The sequence below is a fragment of the Mus caroli genome, chromosome 3 (genome assembly GCF_900094665.2).
Source record: "Mus caroli chromosome 3, CAROLI_EIJ_v1.1, whole genome shotgun sequence".
Lineage (NCBI taxonomy): Eukaryota > Metazoa > Chordata > Mammalia > Rodentia > Muridae > Mus > Mus caroli.
Genome location: NC_034572.1, coordinates 52,211,903 through 52,231,651, shown reverse-complemented (window position 1 = coordinate 52,231,651; position 19,749 = coordinate 52,211,903). Strand labels below are relative to the sequence as shown.

The 19,749-nt window shown below is 43.6% G+C and overlaps 1 protein-coding gene across 1 annotated transcript in view; it reads left to right on the top strand.

Moving 5' to 3' along the window:
- Nucleotides 1-265: 265 nt before the first annotated feature.
- Mindy4b (MINDY family member 4B) overlaps nucleotides 266-19,749 on the top strand; it is a 33,421-nt gene continuing 13,937 nt past the window's right edge. The window contains exons 1-10 of the mRNA XM_021159072.2: nucleotides 266-372; nucleotides 683-716; nucleotides 2,372-2,539; nucleotides 9,779-9,898; nucleotides 10,587-10,678; nucleotides 12,588-12,753; nucleotides 13,348-13,413; nucleotides 16,500-16,570; nucleotides 18,581-18,653; nucleotides 19,224-19,385. Coding sequence (XP_021014731.2) covers nucleotides 266-372; nucleotides 683-716; nucleotides 2,372-2,539; nucleotides 9,779-9,898; nucleotides 10,587-10,678; nucleotides 12,588-12,753; nucleotides 13,348-13,413; nucleotides 16,500-16,570; nucleotides 18,581-18,653; nucleotides 19,224-19,385 — 1,059 coding nt within the window. The remainder of the gene's footprint in view (nucleotides 373-682; nucleotides 717-2,371; nucleotides 2,540-9,778; nucleotides 9,899-10,586; nucleotides 10,679-12,587; nucleotides 12,754-13,347; nucleotides 13,414-16,499; nucleotides 16,571-18,580; nucleotides 18,654-19,223; nucleotides 19,386-19,749) is intronic.

Genomic DNA, 19,749 nt, shown 5'->3' with positions numbered 1-19,749 from the left:
ACAGGTAATTGAAATCCTTTTGTTTGAAAATCTATCTTAGATTAAATATTCATGGCACCTATGCAGTGGACAAAAACAAAAGCAAAAATGTACTCTATCTCCAATGAAAGTTTAATGGAATCTGCTCTGAGCAGCAACAGGGAGGCCCGAGCTCTGGGCTGCTGGGGACTACCATCAGCCTGGGCTCCAGGAAGCTCTCCTTCCCACTCCAGGCTGCTTCTCCCATCTGAACAGCCTCTTTCTTCCAAGTCCTCGAATTATCTAAATGGATCCAGAGGTCTCAGTCCAGGAGCAAAATCCTTTAGAGCTGGATTTAAATGAAATTACTAGGAAACTTTTATTTCTTGACCAGTGGAGGGGAGTCTTCAGGTAAGAATCACAAGTAAGACATCCTTGTCGCACTTCTCTAACGCAGAGATTCTCCGTGTTTTATGCTTAAGGGACAACCAAGTTACAGCTGCCCAGCATCTCATCAATTACAGTATCTCCAACGATTTGATGCTTTTATGCTTTAACTTCTATGCTCGCCTTGTGATAGTTTCCAGTATAGAGTTACATTTAAAATGCCTCCCACATATCTATTTGTTGACCGAGACTTTCCCTAGCAAGGCAGGGTCTGGCAAGGTGTGCGGATGTGAGGTTTAAACGGACTGAGTAATCTATTTAATGTTCTCTCTTTCGCTTATAGGTTGGGAAGCAGTCTCACAACTCCTCAGGTAATTGCTTTCTCAAAGCCAAAAATAGAGAGGGGCTTGTAGCTTAGGTAATTACTTTCTCTCTAGTTGCTTCTTGGAAAAGTCACGTTAAACAGCATAGTTTGCATTTATTCAATGCACATAACGTCACACAGGCACTGGCATTTATTGGGTGAAAATGTAAAGCTAGAAAACACATGGAAGATTTTTATTTCTCATTAAATTCTTCCCCTACTTTTAAGAGCTACTTTTCACCATTAAGCTCGCCATATTGCTACTGTTTTGGGGGGGGGAGTGATATTAGAATAGAAAGCTCCTATACTTGTAACACACAAAAGTTTGCGGTGACAACTAAATGTGGTCCCTAAAGAAAAGTAGCTTTGGAAACAGTTAGCTTTATAGGCTTCCGAAGGTTTGTTTGCCCTTATTGTTTTTAAATAAGGGAAATAAAATTATATTTGGGTGTTGAAAGGGCATTTTTCCAATCTCTCCTACAATGTAAAATGAAAGATGTTTGTAATCCATATACCCTGAAAATGTAAGAAGGTAATGATTTTGAATTTCAAGATGCACTTCAATCACAGAACCAACGCAGCACTAAGCGCTAAGATCGCATTTCCTGGCACTGATATATGTGATCGAGCAACTGATTGCTCATATTAACGACAGTGCTAAGCACCTTCCTCCCAGTCATGGGCGAGCAAAAGCCTTATATTTTGTAAACATCCTCTTAGCCACAGTCTAAATGGGAATCAGGGAGATAGTGTTTCTACGTTAGTTCTGGAAATATTAAATTTTGATAGTTACCTCAGGGGAGATAGGCCACTCAAAAGATAAGATAGTGTTTGAAAGAAAGAAGTAAATAAATGTCAAGTCCTGGTTTTACATTGGACGGGTAAGCCCACTGGTGGAAATTTTTTTTCCATTTGGGTTAGAAAACGTATCTCCTCCCATCTTCAGTCTGTGACTCAGATGCTGTGTTCATGAGATAAGAAAGCACCCTCACCTCCAGGAATTCAGAAAAACTAAGAAGGCAGCATCCTTCGTGGTCTAGCTACCTGTGGGGATGCTGTTTTCACAAGACTGAATAGGAATGGGCACACTGAAACAGTTGATCTTAAATAACACACAAATGCCAAAGCACCAGTGAAGAAATGTAAAAATAGATTTTTTTTTCCGTAAAAGGTGGGATGAGTGTTCTATGTTTCACACTCCCTTGAGGGGAAATATGACTCAGAAAGAATTAATGGGGGTGACCCAATTCTTTGATTGTCTGGTTAATAAGATAACGAGGATTACCTGGCCAAGACATGACTCATTCAACACTTATAAAATGTCATCCTAAAACAGGACATGGTAACATTTACATTTTATTTTTCTCTGAACATAATTTCAAGTCAAGGTCTTGATACCATTAATTATGTATCAAGTATCAATGTATGTATTATATTATGTATCAATGATATCGTAATTATGTATTATTTCATCTTCACAGCCCCATAAAATTTAGGAAAGTTCCCTTTAACACAGACATTTGGGTCCTTTCAGCTCTTTACTGCCGTTTATCACAGTTTTAGACATCTTTAAACGTGACACAACATTTTCTGAACACTGAAGACTTTTAAGAGAGGTCTTCACTAGCTGTTTTCCTTACTTGGGTGTGACATTTCATACAGAATCACGATGGCAGCCATATATCCCCTGAGGAGACTGGAGAAGGATCTGGAATGTTTCCGTCTCAAGGACAGGAACAGTTGCCATCCAGTACTGTCTGTTCTATTCCGAGACTCCCCGGCATCTCTTCAAAACTGCACAGTTTTCCTATCTCCCCAACAATAGCCACAGTAAGTACAACTTGTCAATTAAACATGAAGTGAAATGCTATCCCCTAGACAGCAAGACTGGGGTATCTGATCTCCTGTCCTGTGACAGTATTGCCGAACATGAGACTACAGATGGCTGCTGCAGGGTAAAAGGAGTATATAATTAAAATGACTTATTCATGGTACCTGTGAAGGACACTGGGGCTAGCTGTCTTTTCCTCACAGACTCTATCTATGTCTCTTTACTCCCTCATCCTGACAGTTATATTTGAGGGAGCATAGAAGATACATTCCAATGGTTTTTACTTAGCATACACTAGGACAGACCCTCTAAGTAGCAGATGGGTGAGTACTACAAATGTGTTTTTAAAAAAACAAAACAAAACAAAACAAAACAAAACAAAACAAAACAAACAATGTAGGTAAGAAAGGGCCCTGGTCAGGAGCAGACAGGGGGTGGGGAGATAGAGAAATTTGCTAGGCCTGACCTTAGAACTAGGCATTGATTTCAGAAAGGAAACAGTTTGGGGAGCTATCAATTAATATGTAGACATAAAAAGGACTTGACAGACCAGACGTGATGATACACATCTTTAATACCAGAACTTAGGAGGCAGGGGCAGGAGGATCTCTGGGAGTCTGAGGCCATGGTGAGTTCAGGACAACCTGCACTATGCAAAGGGTGCCTGTCACAAAAGAAACAAAAAACAAAAATTGACATTTGAGGCTCCAGGGTGATCTGGAAGCTTCTGGCCTCAGAGACCATTTATTGAATTCAAGTCTTGTCCCTGTTGAGAGTGAGGGTTAGAGCAGAGGCCTCCCACGGAGACAACAGAATTACCCTACCTGGCCAGGGCTAGAGGCAAGATCACTAGGCTGTCCTCCAACAGGGTCCTCTAAGCCATAATGACACTTGGACCTCTAAGACAATGCCCCACACTCTCTCCATCCTCCAAATGTCTGTGCCACACTCTAGAACCTCAGGGCTTACGGGTGAGAGTTAACAGTTCCTTCAAAGACGTGTGCACACGGACAGCTGCAAAGACCATCTAAAACACACAGCATCTGCTGTATGGCCAGACCCACCGCATACGTGAAGCACGTGTGTACTCTTCAGGTCCCACTTGAGAGCAGTGAGCAGAAACGAAACCCTTTTCTGGAAATGCTACATAGAACTAGCGTATGAAGTCTTCACTGGGCGTCTTGGCATCAAGCCTGGGCGTGTTTTCTGGTGGGCAGATCTATCTTCCTCTCAGCTTTTCTTTCTCTCCCTGGCTCACAGAAGAACAGGCAGGTGGCAAAGTTCTCATAAGGCTCAGGATGCCCACTGATGGCTGTGAAGCCTGAAACAGAGTCTCAACTTGTGCCTTACATCTCCAGTTAGCTGCTCCTCTAAGTAATGAATCCTAGTGTGTAAGCCTGGGAGTTCTATAGGACTCAGAGGTTATGAAGCCTATACCCAGCTATAGTTCAGAAGTTACAGCAATTGCAGGCTGCGTGTGACTAGTCCAAAACTCAAAATGCTCTACAGCCCAAAACGTTTTTGAGCATTGATATGGCAAAAAGAAAGTTCCTGACCTCATGTTGCAGTCAAAAAGCAGGCATACTAAATGTCATACCAACTACCTTTGTTCCTCTGTGTATTAGGCATGAGAATTATATATACTGTAACTAGCTTCATATTCATAATTGAGCCCTGTTCCCAGGGTATCTTAACACACACACACATATACATATATACACACACATACATGTGCACACCACACACACACACACGAGTATGTAACACATAATATTCCAAATTCTGAAATCCTTGACATCCCAACCATTCTGGATTCTGGTCAATCAGTTTCTATGTGCATTTTACTTCATAAGATAATGTTCTTACATCTGTAAGAAATTTCTATGTGTATTATTATTTTTTAATTTATATGTCTGAAAGATATATGTAAATTTCACCTTTTACGCGAAAAGGAGAGAACACTGTAATTCTATATTGATATTGCCTGCAAATACAGAGGTAAATTCCACACGGCTTCCTAGGCCATCCAGGGGGTGGGGGATGTGCAAGGAGACTAATGGAGAAAAAGCCTTTTTACATTTTGTACTCTGGCTTTTGAGCCACACAATGTACTGTCTATTTTTAAAAATACACACAAATTTTAAAAATAAAAAAGCACTCACAGATGTTTGAAAGCCTTGTGTTGGGGAGGCAGGAGCGCATACAAGTCTGAAAGCTCCTCTAACCAGCGATCACAAACAGAGGCCCTGCAGGGGAGCTCTCCCCACCCTCCCCAAGGCGCTTCTCTCCCTTTGGAAAAGGTTGTAAAACAAAAGGTTCAGAGCCGCGCAGTGGAAACAGAGTTGATGGAGTGTTAAGGAAATCCCAGAAGTAGAGAGAATTGATTTTTCTTTAAAAAATGAATTTGGACTTATTCCCATTATGTGGCCCAGATGTTAGTGTGTCCCTGAATAACAGCAGCATTCATTAAACACGCCTTGGGACTTCACCATGGAGCCTTGGGATTCCGAATGCTCCTGTTCTAGGGAGGAGTCTTGGAAGCTTGACCAGTTCTAATCAGCATTTCGACAGCGCAGCCGCCTGGCAAATTGTCAGAGCCTCTGACTCCAAACCCTCACTGAGTGTCTTGTGTGCCTCTGTAGCTCTTGATTCATGATGCCTTCTGACAGGGCACAGGCAGTCTTTTTGCTGAGAATCCCCTCAGGAAATGGGGGTTGGGTCCAGCAATCCTCCCACCAGCTCTATCCTCATCTCTCCCGTTTCCTACGGTGCCTTTTTCCTGCCTGACTTCTATAGCAGCCCCTGATGAAACAAGGACAGAGTATGACCACTGGGCTCTTAGCCAGTCCAATAGCCTTCCTTCCGCCCCTTCAGCCCCTGATCCCTGTCTGCTCCTACTTCCAGACCCTTCTCCTACACCTGGAACACATTCTGTTGGCCACTTATTAGCAACCAATAAACAAACTGATATAGCTGTAAAACTCCGGAGAAATATCATAAAAGAGTGACAGTAAGAGACAAACGTGGGCTCTGCTACAGGGACAGCAAGTGTGCTACTATTTGGGGGGTAAGGAGGCAGAGCCTGGTGTGCCAGCATGTGGTCTAGCTCATCAACAGGCCTCAGTGGAAGTTATTAATTCTCTGTCTCTGCACATGACTCTGAGGCATCTTAGGACTCAATAGTGAGATCTGTTATGAACCTGTTTTCTGTCTATGAACTTCAACTGTTGGGTTTCTATAAACAGGGCACCCCCTATTAATAGAGAAACCTTAACCCTGGCTTCTGCAGGGTTTGAGCAATGGGGATCCCTAAGATGAGACTGATGGGAAGGAAAACCGTCAGGAAGGGGTGAGGGTGTTCCTTTTCCTAGCTTAAGACCCACCGCCTCCCATCTAGATATCATAAATTGTGACTCCCTACTTGTGTTGTGTTGCGAGTAGCCCACCAGAGATGACCTCTCAGACACAGATTAGATCCAATTGAAAATCTTATTTCAGCCACCCCGGACCACACCCACATACTTGGGGATCTAGGTGTGATCTCAGGTGTCCAGAGCACAGGGTTTTGAAGGCAAACCCCACATCCTGGCATCTTGTTCAGCAGCTTCAGGAATCAGGTAGGGAGTTTTGCAAAAGCAAGCAGTATCTCAGAAGCTGAGAGGGTTAGGAGATTCCGCACAAACAGGCTAAGACAAGTTAATTCCACACCCTGACCTTTGGTTTTTAGAATAGAGTTGGCTAGTTCTCCATCAAGGAGATCAGATTCTAGTTAAACCTGAAATGCCCTCCGCAAGAATATAAAGTGGAGGAATTTTTGCATTGTCTTGCCCTGTCACAGTCGCTTGCCCACATGCTTGCAAATAGTCCTGTATTTATAACAAATCTCCTCTCTCCTGGCTCCATGTTCCATACTGCTATAATGATTGTGACAATGACAGTGGTCATCATTCACACAATGTGTATGCCACACATACACATTCAGACAGATTAAAGAGATCAAACATGATGAGGAGTGCTATGCTTGGCCCAGGGAGTGGCACAATTAGGAGGTGTGGCCTTGTTGGAGAAAGTGTGTCACAGTTGGGGTGGGCTTTGAGACCCTCCTTCTAGCCGCCTGAAAACAATCTGCTCCTAGCTTCCTTTCAATGAAGATGTAGAGCTCTCAGCTACTCCAGTACCATGCCTGCCTGGATACTGCCATGCTCCTGCCTTGATGAAAATGGACTGGACCTCTGAACCTGTTAAGCCAGCCCCAATTAAATGTTGTCCTTATAAGAGTTGCCTTGGTCATGGTGTCTCTTCACAGCAATGGAAACCCTAACTAACACAACTCTAAATTGGGCTTTATTGTGTTGAATAAGAATACCCATTACAATCGTCTCATACAGTCATTTGCATCTAGTTCCCAGGCTGCACAACACACAGATATCATTAAGTGTGTATCAGATTAATGTTATCATAAATTATATCTGACATGAAAATGAGCATTATGCATGTAAGATTAGCCATCTTTGTTATGCTGGCTGGGGTGGCTCTAGCTCTCTGCTCCAGAGTTCCTCGGAGGTGCAACTGGAGGGTGAGGCCAAGGTGAGGGTGGCAACTTGCAACAGCAACAGGACGGCTGCTTGGGCTTGCAGTTTTGAAGTTGAATTTGAATCCTAAGCCTTCTTAGTCTTAATTATTCGTGTTCATACATGGCTGTTCCTCCCCTCTTCTTGCTGACCTCTGGTATGGTCCCATCTGTGTTGGGACTTTCTCCCACACAACGTAGACAATTGCACACTGACAGGCAAGGATGGTGATATTCTGCATGTACCGAGCACTCACAATTCCCAAAGCTCCTTTCCATTCTTCTTCATCATCAACAGACATGATATGGGATGAGAAGAGCTGTCCCACTTCTCAATACAGAAGAATGGTCCCGTGGTCAGTAAGTTCAGAGTTAGTTGCAGCTTCTCAGGCCTTGGGTTGGAAGCTGTTAATTTCACAAGTTCGAGGAGAATTATGGCCCAAATCATAGCCAAATTAGTTAAAGCAGGCAATTAGTCAAAGCGAGCTTTTTAAATCTATGTACTCAGGCTGTCTCTCCTTAACTCAGACAGGGTTCAAGAGATCAGCACCAGACATAGATGAGATGAAGGTTTTTATAGTCCAGGGGTTCCAAACGGTGGATCTGGCAGGCAAATTGAGGATAACAAGTTGGTCATAACAATCTTCTGATACACACAGACATGGTGTCAAGGTGGCCATAACCACGGGCTGTCATAAAAACCTGCTGAAACAAAGACATGATTGCCATTCCTGGATCATGTAGTATGGAACCATTTGTAGTTAAGGTTGCAGGTGGGGCATAGTCCAATGCTTGAGAAGGAGAAGTTTAACCATAAACCGGAATGAAATGCCAACTCTAAGATGGCATTTAAGCCTAACACAGGGGCAGGATAATCAAAGTCTGTCTTCTGGGCTATTCAGACTCTGGCTGGGAAAATGCTTCTCACTGGTTGGCCATGCTTCTCCTGTGTACACTGTGGGCCCACGGCCTCTTTGCCACCGTGTACCCCTGGGTTTTATCTCCAGCCTCTGGGCATGCTTGCTGCTTTTCCTTGCCAGGTCCTGGCACTGAGGCCCAGCTCAGAGAGTTTTCTGACTACTCAGCTCTGGCTGCCAAGGAAATGCACACACTTCTAGTCTTCATAAAGATTAACTTCTCTTGAAGGTGGCCATATAGATGGAAGGAAATCAACTCCAGCTGTGAAAATAGGCTGGCATAGGGAAGAGCATACTAGGTTCCCCTAAACCTCCTTCTGCAACCCCAAGGGACCTGCTCTGTGCAGGGCTAGGATGGTATCAAGGCTCTGGACCAGCTGGGCTCCAGAGCCTGTTACTGTTCAGTAACTGACTCCAAGCATCTCTGCATGACATTTAAAGCCCTCTAGGATCAGGGCACAGTTTTTCCATTTCCAGTGTCTGCCCTTTGTGCCACCGTTTGCCCTCTTCCTCAGTTTCTCACTGATCCATCCCAGGACACCCTTGACATGAGGCTGTCTTCCTCTCTGTTCAGACTCTGATCCCAGACTGTGGGTTAGTACCTCTGCTCCTAGTGATGAGACATTAAATAACATACTATAGAGCTGTTAGCTAGAAGGAAGTTCTCCCCTTCTCCACCCTGGCAGGCCAGGGGACTAGACTGGTCAAGGGACTGACTATACTCAGCCACTCCTCTTCAAAACCTTTCACCCCTCCACTTAATGATACAAAACTGGGACACAGCAGCAGTCTCTAGCCATAATCCTTAGCACTGATCAACTTCTATTTTACTTCTTTGATGACACTTGACAAGTGATTTTTGCTTTTCACTGGCAGAAGGGGTACAAAGTGTGCTTTCGATACAAGCAATAATTAAATTACAAAAAGTAGCCTAATCTAGTGGAAATATTATTTGAGCAGTGATTTTTCACACAAAACAAAAGAAAACATAAAGATGGAAAGTATAGAATCAAAATGGGGGATGTATTAGAGGAATGGGTGCAGCAGCCCATTGTTTTTGCTAGCTTGGTGACAACAAGTGGCTCCCTTCTCTGCCTCAGGCCCACAATCTAGATAAAAGGAGGACACTAAACATCTTAGCTTTTTTTAAATTAAGTTTGGCTCATAACGTCAGAGGGTTTCATTCTATCTTGGTAGGGACATCATGGCAGAGCAAAGCAGTCAAGAAGCAAGGACCATGATAAAATACCTTGACAGAAAGAGCTCAAGGAGAAATTCCCTCATAGGTCTCACTGTGCTCAGAAGTATCTAGGAAAACATCCAAGATTCTTGGTGAATATCACTGAATCACTTACTATTGTACTAAGGACAGAATTAGGGTGTCCTGACTGTTTAATCACCTCCCTTGGACCAAGAGAGAAAAATCTCAAAGATTGGAGAAATAGGTATCACAGAGTCTTGGATGTTGGGGCAAAAGGCACAAGATCAGAGCAGTGGCACATGTTGGAGCTGGTTGACAGTGGAAAGGAGATACAGAGACAACAAGGCACACTGAATTCTCAGGGTAGTGTCCTAAGAGAACCTGATGTGAGAGTTGTGCCTAGGACAATGAAATCAGGAACTCAAGTCTGAGGCAAATCTGAACATAGATGAGAACAAAGCTGGATGTGTCCACCAAGAGGGGCATGTCCAGGAGGTACTGTCTCCAGCTAAATCCTTTACTTCACCGTGCTTTTCACCCCCTTTTTTAGATGTTGAAAAGAAGCCTCTTTGGAAATACGAACCAAGTCCTTGGCGGTGACTGGAGAAAGGCACATTTCAACTTCCACGATCCCTTCTCTGATCTGGCTTTTGCTTTACAAGTCAAAAAGGTGACCACAGGTTTAGTCATTTCCATTTCCTTATCCCATGCTGATCTGTGTTTCTTGGTGGATGCATGTGTCCAATCAAATGTAAAGATTAACATGTAACTATAAATGACAAAAGACTTTGTAAAGTTACCCAGTATTACTTAAATTCCAACGAAGTCCACATGCCTTACTCCTCCAACCCATCTTAGCTCTCGTGTGATTTCTCTATAATTTTCAAGCTCCCATAATGATTCCCAAGGCAGAAGGAAATCTACACACTCTTTCTGGATTGTTTAGAATATCAATAATTTGTGTCAGAAGTCGTTAGTCACACCTAAATTTCAGGCACTAGCCAACTGGTTTCCCGACTCCTTCCTATGTAAAAGTGCAGTATGAAGCAGGGCACAGTGGTGATGGAGGAAGAAGACCTTGACTTCTCAGGCACCAGGCTGAGAGCATGACAGAAAGCTGGTCATTGTGGAGTCTAGCTTGGTGATGGCACCCAGCCACAGCCTTCAGAGAAGGTGACAAAGAATAGTAGGGTCCCTTTGCTAAGCCCCAGGAGACACCAAGAAGGGAGGCTACAGAGAAGCACAAACAACAGCATCCAGTTCCAAGATCTACTTCCAGTACTCGTGGCCCTGAGGTTCCACTGGAATGTAAAGCCGACTCCAGCTTTCCTGCCCCAGTGTTCTTTTTCCCAACTCAGGGAGGTGCCCAGAGCATCCAGATGGCAGTACAAGGATCTATCATCAAATACTTACTGTTTACAAGGGAGGGGAAAGACTGCAGTCTTCACAGGTAAGAGGACTGTGCTTAGCACTTAAAAGAGTGGCTTAAGAACCTAGAATATGCTAAACAGTAACAATGAAATTCCCAGGTTGCTTCAGGAAGGATTTTTGCCCCTTAAGACAGAAATGGCTCGGGTTCTCCCAGAGGGCTGGGCTACACTGGGGAGGGCTCTCCTGATGTCCAGTTAATGCTCACCTGCAGACTGAGCTGGGCAGAGTCTATGTTCTACTGCAGACCACCTGCAGAGTCAAGTGGAGACACCAGGTTCCAGGCATGCTCATTTTCCCATATTATATGGGAAGGTCCAACCTAGCATCTCTAAGGAGACTCAAGCAGTGATGAAAAAAAATCTGTGCTGACATAGGACAATGCATTATACTGTATATAAAGAATCAGCTTAAATACTATTTAATTTATTCTTAGAATCTAACAAACCTCTTTCATGATACCTACATTAGATATTTAAAAAAAAATAAAAATCAGCAATAGGCATATATTTCCAGCAAGGTAAGGTATCACCCCAAACAGGAGATAGAGGTGAAATATAGGCTATGACCTTGAATAGCTATGTTCAGCGGAAGAAGAGCCTAGGATGTAAACTCCTTATGAAAGTGATTTATTAAGGGAATGCCCTCAGGAGACATCTATAATAGGGTGTGGAAGCAGGAAAATGAAGGAGATGCATGTAAGGAGGGCAGTGGTCACCAAACATATCAGGGAGAATCTAGGGCAAACCAGGGAATATGCTTTGCTCTTCAGCCTATCCACCTTCAACTGAGAGGCAGCGTTTCTGTACCTCCCACCCCAGCCAGTCATTGGCTATGGACCATCCAAAGAGAAAGCGCATCATTCTTAGTCACTTCTGGGCAAAGTGACTCAACTCCATTAGAAAATTTGAAAAGCTGGAGTCACAGGGAGCAGGACCCAAAGTAGACAGACGGTGGACATACCCTCCATGTGAGAACAGGAGATCCGAAACAAAAGATACATGCACAAGCACACAGCCTAACACACGGCCTAGGATAGCATACAACACTGAATAAATACAAACGAGTCTCTGCTATGGGATCCCTGCTCCGTGCAGCCTCCCCAAACCTTCTCTATTACAACTATCTTTCTGTTGTTCTGTCTGTGCTGGAGCTTTGCAGTTCTTCTGTCCCATCAAAGTGCTAGACAGAATATACAAACAACCAGTAGCCTCTGCTGGTGTTTCTTTATGAAAAGCACATGTTATAGTTTGAAAAAAATAAGCAGAGGGAAGATTGCTCCCACTTTCTAGAGTAGTTGGAGGCTCTCAGGGCACTGGGTTCAGTGTGATAGGAAAGAGCAGAGACTCAGGGCCCAGATGGCCTGGGTGCAGACCAGAGAGCTTTCATTGTAAAGGTGAGAGCCTAGAACAATTACACAACCTCTCTGTATCTCACTCTCCCCTCACCTCTAAGACGGGAACAAACCTAGTATTGCCATAGAGCAAGTCTGTGGATTACATGAGGTAATCCTCCTTAGGATGTGGCCAGGTAGAAAGGGAGGTTGCAAACCCTGAAGGTAGGTGTGCCTGAGGGAGGGAAACGTGCAGTGGGTACTTGGGTTCTATGGGGGAAGAGCTTTTGCAAAATGAACATCTGTGAGACCAAACTGCAGGGATTATTTCAGATTGTACTTGAAAAAAAAAATGACTGCGTTGTTTGGCAACGAGTACAGGGTGACCCATTTTGGAGTTCAGAGACAGACGACAAGGGTGTGCATAGGACAAGATAGGCTGGTGTTGCTCAGGAAAATAATAGGCTGCTGTGATGACTGTAGTTACAATCCAAGCAGAAAGATCAGACTTCCCTGCTCTACCCTCCCATGACTCCTGAGAGGGAAGTCAGTAGGCCCACACTCAGAGGCACTCATTCCCTCACCACCTGCATTGCAGTTTATGTAACCTGAGCCAGCGTGAGCAGGAACAGGCTCTAGCTGCTGTGCTGGCTGGCATCCTATGGGCTGCAGGAGAAGCTCAGAAAGCCATCGTCTGTTTTGTCACCAAAGACATCCACAGCACTTCGACTCTTGACTACTCCAGCAACAACTTCATTGAGAGGGTAAGTGCGCTCCAGCCGCTGTGTTGGCTGAAGAGCCAATGAAGCCTGAGTGTGCTCATGGTCATGGAAGTACAACCCCGAGTCAGGACCTGAATTAGCCAGAGACACCTTCTTCAGAGGACGCCAGCACCAAGGGGCTGTGAGGGATTGGAGCAGTGAAAATGGTGAATTTCTCCTAAAGTTCCCTCTAAGTGAGAGTATACTGCATTTAGGCTGGTGGTAACATGTACTGCTAAGCCTTGGGTTTGATAGGCTCCACCAAAAAAAAGAAAAAAGAAATCTACATCTCAAATCATCATTAACTGTATGTCTCTATCATAGAGGCGGCTAAACTCCATCAGGGGGAAATCTCTGTATGGTTTTGTTATTTGAGATATCACAGTGACTTAAAATTTGGGGGATGCAATAGGGATGCTGTCACCGCCCGGTTTTACCATGTGTGCTTTATGTGGCCTTGTGCTGGATGTCAGTTTTTAGCGATGTGATTTTGAAATGAAACAAAACCTCCCTTTAGGTAATAGCCATGAAATGATCTCCCTTCGAGGTGCCTTTCATCTTCCTTTGCATTTTTTATCTTCAATTCCCCATCTATAGCTCCAGCTGTTTGAATTCTCAGAGAAAGAAGCCACTGAGAAATTCGTCTATGATCATTTACAGTGTGTAAGTGTCTAAATGCTGAGGTAATTCCTTTATGTGGAGCTGATCTTACCGAGATCTTCATTCTTTTACAAAGCGCATTGCTAATGGTTCTTGTTAAGAAAACCAGGTCATTTTTTTGAAGGCTGAGGAAGGGCGGAATAAGAGACAGAGGAGCCTGCCTCTCCCTCCTCACAGCCTAGAAAGAGGCCAGATCACACAGACGCCATCCATGAACACCTCCTTTTCTTCAGCTAATCAATCCCAGAGAATAGCCCCTTTCAGGCCTTATACCGGGATTTCTTTTGAGGGAAGAAAAATGTTAAAGCAGGCTTATCTCATTTTATGAATAACAAACAGAAACAGAGGGAAACTAAGCTGTCTGCCAGACAGACGGGTCACACTGACTTAGGGCCTTGCAAAGCTTGCCCCCCTTCACCCCTTCTAACGGCATCTTCCACAGAGAATGCTTCTTCTCTGCCCTGGATAACGAGAGAACAAAGCAGTGGATAATAGTGGCAGAGGAGTCAAGGGGGTTCTTGGTTTTTAAGATTCTTCTTTCTAGAGAGGGCAGGAGAATGAACCACAATCTTCTGAAGAATTAGAAACCTACAGCTAAAGTAGAGGATAATTAGCAGGGTGGCCATGAAGCTGTAAGCTGCAGGGCATGTGGGCAGAAGTGTGATTTATAAAACTCATTGCAAAGGCAACACGAGGAGGAGAACCTAGGCATGGGTGCTTAAAACACACACTCATATGATTCTGGTTAAACTAATGTAGACAGGGTTATGGTCAGAGGATTTAAGCTGAGGCTACAAACATGTTTCGAAGTCAAAAACTAAGAATTGGGCAGGCCCACATAGAAAATGCTTAAGCCCATGAAGACTGTGCACTGCTGGTAGACAGGCATGCGAGCCAACCCGGAGTCAAGCCAACTCAAGCTGGCCATCACTGTAACCCCACTAAGGAGGAACAGGCAGCCTTTCTAGAGTGACAAGAAGCATCTCCTCAGGTAAGGCTGCCCGTTGTAATCAACAGACCTTAACCAAATCTACTTACCATCAATTACATCTGTCCCGTGTTCCATTTTATTTAGACAGAGATTTCAACATAGAGATCTGGGGGCTTCTTGTGGGCAGGAGGACCACTGCTGTCAGTTGAACTGCCCACCTGATTACTGCCAAAGAAAATGTTAAGGTCCTAGGCACTATCCCTCCACCCTGAAAACATACAGATTAAAGTTTCTAGGAGTGTAACCTTATTTGAAACTGAGTCTTTAAAGATGCATTCAAGTTCTAAAAAGGTCAGACTGAATCAGGGTGAGCTAGAATCCAATGGTTGATATTTGGTAAGAGGGAAATTTTTGAGAGAGGTCTGAGTAATGGGCCAGCAAGCCAACAATGCCAATGACGTCAGCAGGCAGTGTATGAAGATTTAGGGAAGGCCCTTTTCTAGGGCCTTCATAGAAAGCACTGCCGTACTCTGAACCTTGATTTCAAACTTCCACTTTCCAGAACTATGAAGATATGGATTGCTACTATTTTAGGACATTCAATTTTCTGATATAGTGTGACAGCAACCCTGGGAAATCAATACACTGTCTCACATGAGCTGAGCACGAGCCAGCACAGTGTTACAGCTCTTCACATCTGAATCTACACAAGCCAAAAATAATCAGGAAACTTCTTGTCAGGATTGTGGAACCCGAATTTGTCCCAGAAAAGATGGCGACGCCGAGCTCACCGTCTTCTGCATCTTCAGTTCACTGACAGGCTGCCAACCCCAAGGGATAAACTGTGTCGGCATGAGGGAGAGTCAGATCTGATAAAAACGGGGTGCCCATGGAACCCTGGACCCTGAGATGCAGAGTGGCTGTGGATTGATTGTACTGGTGGGCCTCACTAACCATAGTTAGTTAGTTAGGTTAACCTAGTTACCCAATACAAATGAAGAGGAGGAGTTAGGAGAGGTGTAAGGACAGAGTAAAGATAGGTCATGAATAAGACATGAGGGCAGATTTTAAGTTGGAAAAGGCTGGTCTCCATGAGAACCCAGATTATAGTCAGGTCAGTTGTGTCCATTAAAACCCATGCAGAGCGTGAACCGCTGGATAATAACTCAGTGCTGTTTTCAGCCAGCAAGCCAGTATGGTATTGTTATAGCAGCAATTAAGTAACTCATACATAACAGCTCCAGTTAGCCTCAATCCCCACCCTGCCCATTTCCCTTACACCCTGAAGAATGTTTATTTGAATTCCTGTCTGCCTCCTATGCCACTGAAACCTGTTCTCATGTCTGAGGGCTCTGTGCTCTCCCAGGTTACAGACAGACAGGTAGACATACTAATCCATGAAGAAAAATAAGCATGTCTTGATAAAAGCCTTTCTGCTGCCACACCTTAAACGAGGCTTTAGCCAACAAAGGGACTATTTGGCAGTGAGGAGAATACTGACAGAAAGCTAAGATAAGGCTAGCCCCTGAGAGGCTTGGATTTGGTCAATTGAGATATGATCCATGGGGTCACAAGTTAGTTACCTTTGAAAGTTCTAAGCAGAACATCTTTAAAGAGGGACAGTTTCTATGGATCTCAAATGCTCCAAGAATGAAGATGTGTACCACACACTAACCTTTGAATTCAAACTTTGCAACAAACCCCAGGGGTAAAAAAATTTAATATTTGATGAAAGTTGAAGACAAAACTATAACTAAAGAAGCTAATGGGTAAAACTGTCTTTGTGCACCAGTTCATGCACAATCAGAACTGCTTCCACGAGTGTCTGGCCCCTTCTGAGGTCAGTGGGGTAACTAGAGAAGACAAACCCACCAAAGGCAGGGCCAGGGAACACAGCTCAGTGTAGACCAAGGATCTTGCTAGGGAACAGACTATGCATCTTAGCTATGATTAGAAGGGAATCAATAAATACCACTAGAGGAAAGACAAGCTATGGTGAAGACTGAGAATGGAGGAGGAGGGCTTTTCTGAGACCTAAAACCCTGAAGTCACACCAGCACATATGCCATCTATCTGCAGTGCTGTTAAGCAAAGATCTCTCTCTCTCTCTCTCTCTCTCTCTCTCTCTCTCTCTCTCTCTCTCTCTTTCTCTCCATAGTTCAAAGGAGAAGGAAGTCATGGTGTCACCCTCTTCCTCTACAGCCTGGTCCTCTCCAGAACATTTGAGAGGTAAATGTTACAAACGTCCATGCAGGCATTGCCTACAGGAATGGGATCGCATAGATGTGGACTCTTGGGTGGGGAAATGTCCTCATCGAATATTTTATCCACTGCTAATTCTTCCATCAGGGTGTCTTTTTCTTAGTTGATGTCTAGTTACTGTCTATACTATGCAAAGTTTTATTCTTGGCACCATGGAAAAGTATGAGGAATAAAAGATGAAGCCCTGACCTTCTGGGGGTTCTACTCTGGGAAAGATGACAGATATGCCCAGAAATATTGGACAAATATTGCCCAGGCAGCATCTGATATCTCAAAGTGTCATAAAGATAAGGAGTCTTGGTGGACTGAGGAGGAAGGATCCTATAGGAAGCACAGGAAGTTTTATAGAAGAGGTAGGCTTTTTTTCTGGACTCTGAAAGAAATTCAAGATTTTGAGTCAGACAAGGGTTAGGGTCACCTAGAAGAGAAGAATACAAGACCTGAAACAGTGTTATAAAAAATTTGTCTTCTACAACATTCACATTTGTACGGGCTATGCTGTTACTTGGTTAGTACATTTATTTAAATCAGTCTGTATTTAAGTGTAGACCTGTTTCTAAACACTAGTATTCAAATTCTTTAAGTCATTTGCTATGATAAAGATGTAGTTGTCATGCCTTCACAGGCCTGTAAACCTAGCCACTCGGGAGACTGAGTCAGGGGGATGACAAGGTCAAGGTCTGCCTGGGTTACAGGTGAGTTTAAGGTCAGACTGGGCTACTTAATATGATTTTAATTCAAAATAAGGAATGAAGTGGGAGTTGTCCAGCTGGCAAGAAGTGTCAGCAGACAAAAGGCACTTGTCACCAAGCCCTCTGACCTGAGTGTGAGCCACAGAACCCAGAGTGTGAGAGAGAACAGATTCCCCACAAATTGTCTTCTGCCTTCCATATGTGTGTCATGGTTTTATCAAAATAAGTCTAGGGATATAGCTCAACAATAGAGCTTTTGACTGACATGTAGAAGGCCTAAGGTTCAACCCTAAGTATAATGACCAAAACCATGTATTTAAATAAATATGTCACTATGAACTCTGTATTTGTGTGTTTGTGTGTGTGTGTGTGTGTGTGTGTGTGTGTGTGTGTGTGTGTGTGTGTGTGTGTTGTGGTATATATACATGCATGCATGCTGAGGTTAGAACACAGGGTCTACAAACACTAGGCAAGCTCTACTCCTGAGCTACAACACCCAGACCTTTATAAAAAAAAGTCTCATTTTCATTTTTGAGGAATGCTCTTGCTAAATTGTCCATGTTGACCTCACCCTTGCTATTCTCCTGCCTCTGCCCCCCACATAGGTAGACTTATAGAACACACTGTGCCACCATGATTAGATATTAAGATGTTAAATGCTCAGATCTATAACACTTTCTCTTGTGCTGTATTTCGGAGACCACTATCCTCAGTTACACATTATCACCAAATCTTTAGGTGTCAAGTAGGAGGCACGCCCTCCAGTCTCATTAATAATTTGACTCAGGAACATGTACTGTTTCCATCTCAGCACACTTCACAGTTGACAACAGGAGTCACAGGCCACCTTATATAGTCAAGGGTTGGAGCCTCTAGACTCTGCTCTTTAAGCCAAGAAATGAAGTTGCAACCACTCTGGTGTGTACTTGATAAGCTTGTTCAGGTCTGCTTCAGGCCAACACTCTCTGGTGTGTGGTCATGTGTCACCACTGTCAGCCAAACATCTATCAGAGGATAAGCTAGCCACCTCACTAGTGAGCCCAGCATCCATCCAGAGCACACACAGGAACTGTGCTGTGTGGCCTGCCTGTGTCTTCATCCCCCTTCTTTACCATGTATCCCTTACCTTACCACCCAAAGCATAGCTTCCCCATCATCCCTGCATAGGCCTTAGTCCTACGAGATATAGAAGCATGAAGGACCTGTACAATGAGCTTGTTACTGATATATTTCCTGATAGGATCACTGTGCTGACAAAGATGCTGACAGCTTCCTTGTTCTGCAGGCTCCAGAAGGACTTGGATACCACCACCACTCATCTCTTGCAATCTCAAGCTGGAGGCGTCTTGTGCAGGCAGGTAGGTGGGAAGACTTTGTAGATTCTGAATCAGGCTTGTTTTCTCCTCTAAGAAAACCTGATCACGCTGTCTTTGAAAGATAACACATTATTACCAGACCTTACCGTCTTCTGGTTTCTGCCACCCTTCCTAGAAAAACCCTGAAAGCCTAAGATCTTGGAAACAGGAGATATCTTGCCAAGACTCCCTAATATCTGGCCAGAACAAATAGCATTAAACATTTTAGCTCTGTGCTTCCTAACTTACAACAATGGAGACCTCTATTAAAACAAATACTAGAGAAGAAAAGCCAAGAGACTTCCTTCTATAAAATTCATAGCACACATATGCTCTGTTGGTATAGCTGCATTCTTTACCAGTAAAAAACAAACAAACAAACAAAAGCAAAATAAGCATTTTAAATGATATTATTGCCTTTTTGTGCTGAGGGTTGAATCTAGGCCCTTAGGCTTAATAGGCAAGTTCTCTACTACTGAGCTACATCCCTGGCCATTTCTGTAATTTTTTAAAAGGAAAAAGTCTTCATTCCATTGCTACCTAATGTAAATATTAACGAAATATCCAATCTAGGCAGTTCTAAACTTGATTTTGACTGGGAGAGCAAGTCCAAATGTCTTCAATGGCTATGAAGAAGGCAGGTCTGAGCAATCGTTGCATGGAGTCCTGGCCCGAAGCGACATTGGCTACTTGCAGTGGAGTAAGGACACGTCTGAGGGTTACCACCTCTCACAGGTTAGTGTGTCTTGACTCTTAACCCTCTAACCAGAATGCAAGCATTTGACCATTTTTCAAAGTTTCTATATCGATTAAATCCTGCACCTTTTTTCCCTTTTGGTGCCATTGGGTCTAAATAGAAACATCTGAGTCTCTGTTCTTCACACTATATTTTACATATTTTAATGCCTTACAAAGTATATATAAAATGAAAACCACGTATGAAAACATTTACTGAAAAACAATATTTGAAATACACAGATAGATGGAAGGTTCCTTTCATGCCCAGGTAGCCACAACCTCCTTCTCTGAAATATTGCCAGCTAGAACCTATAACCCGAATCCTTTATTTATGCAAATGAGTATACATAGACTTCCTGTT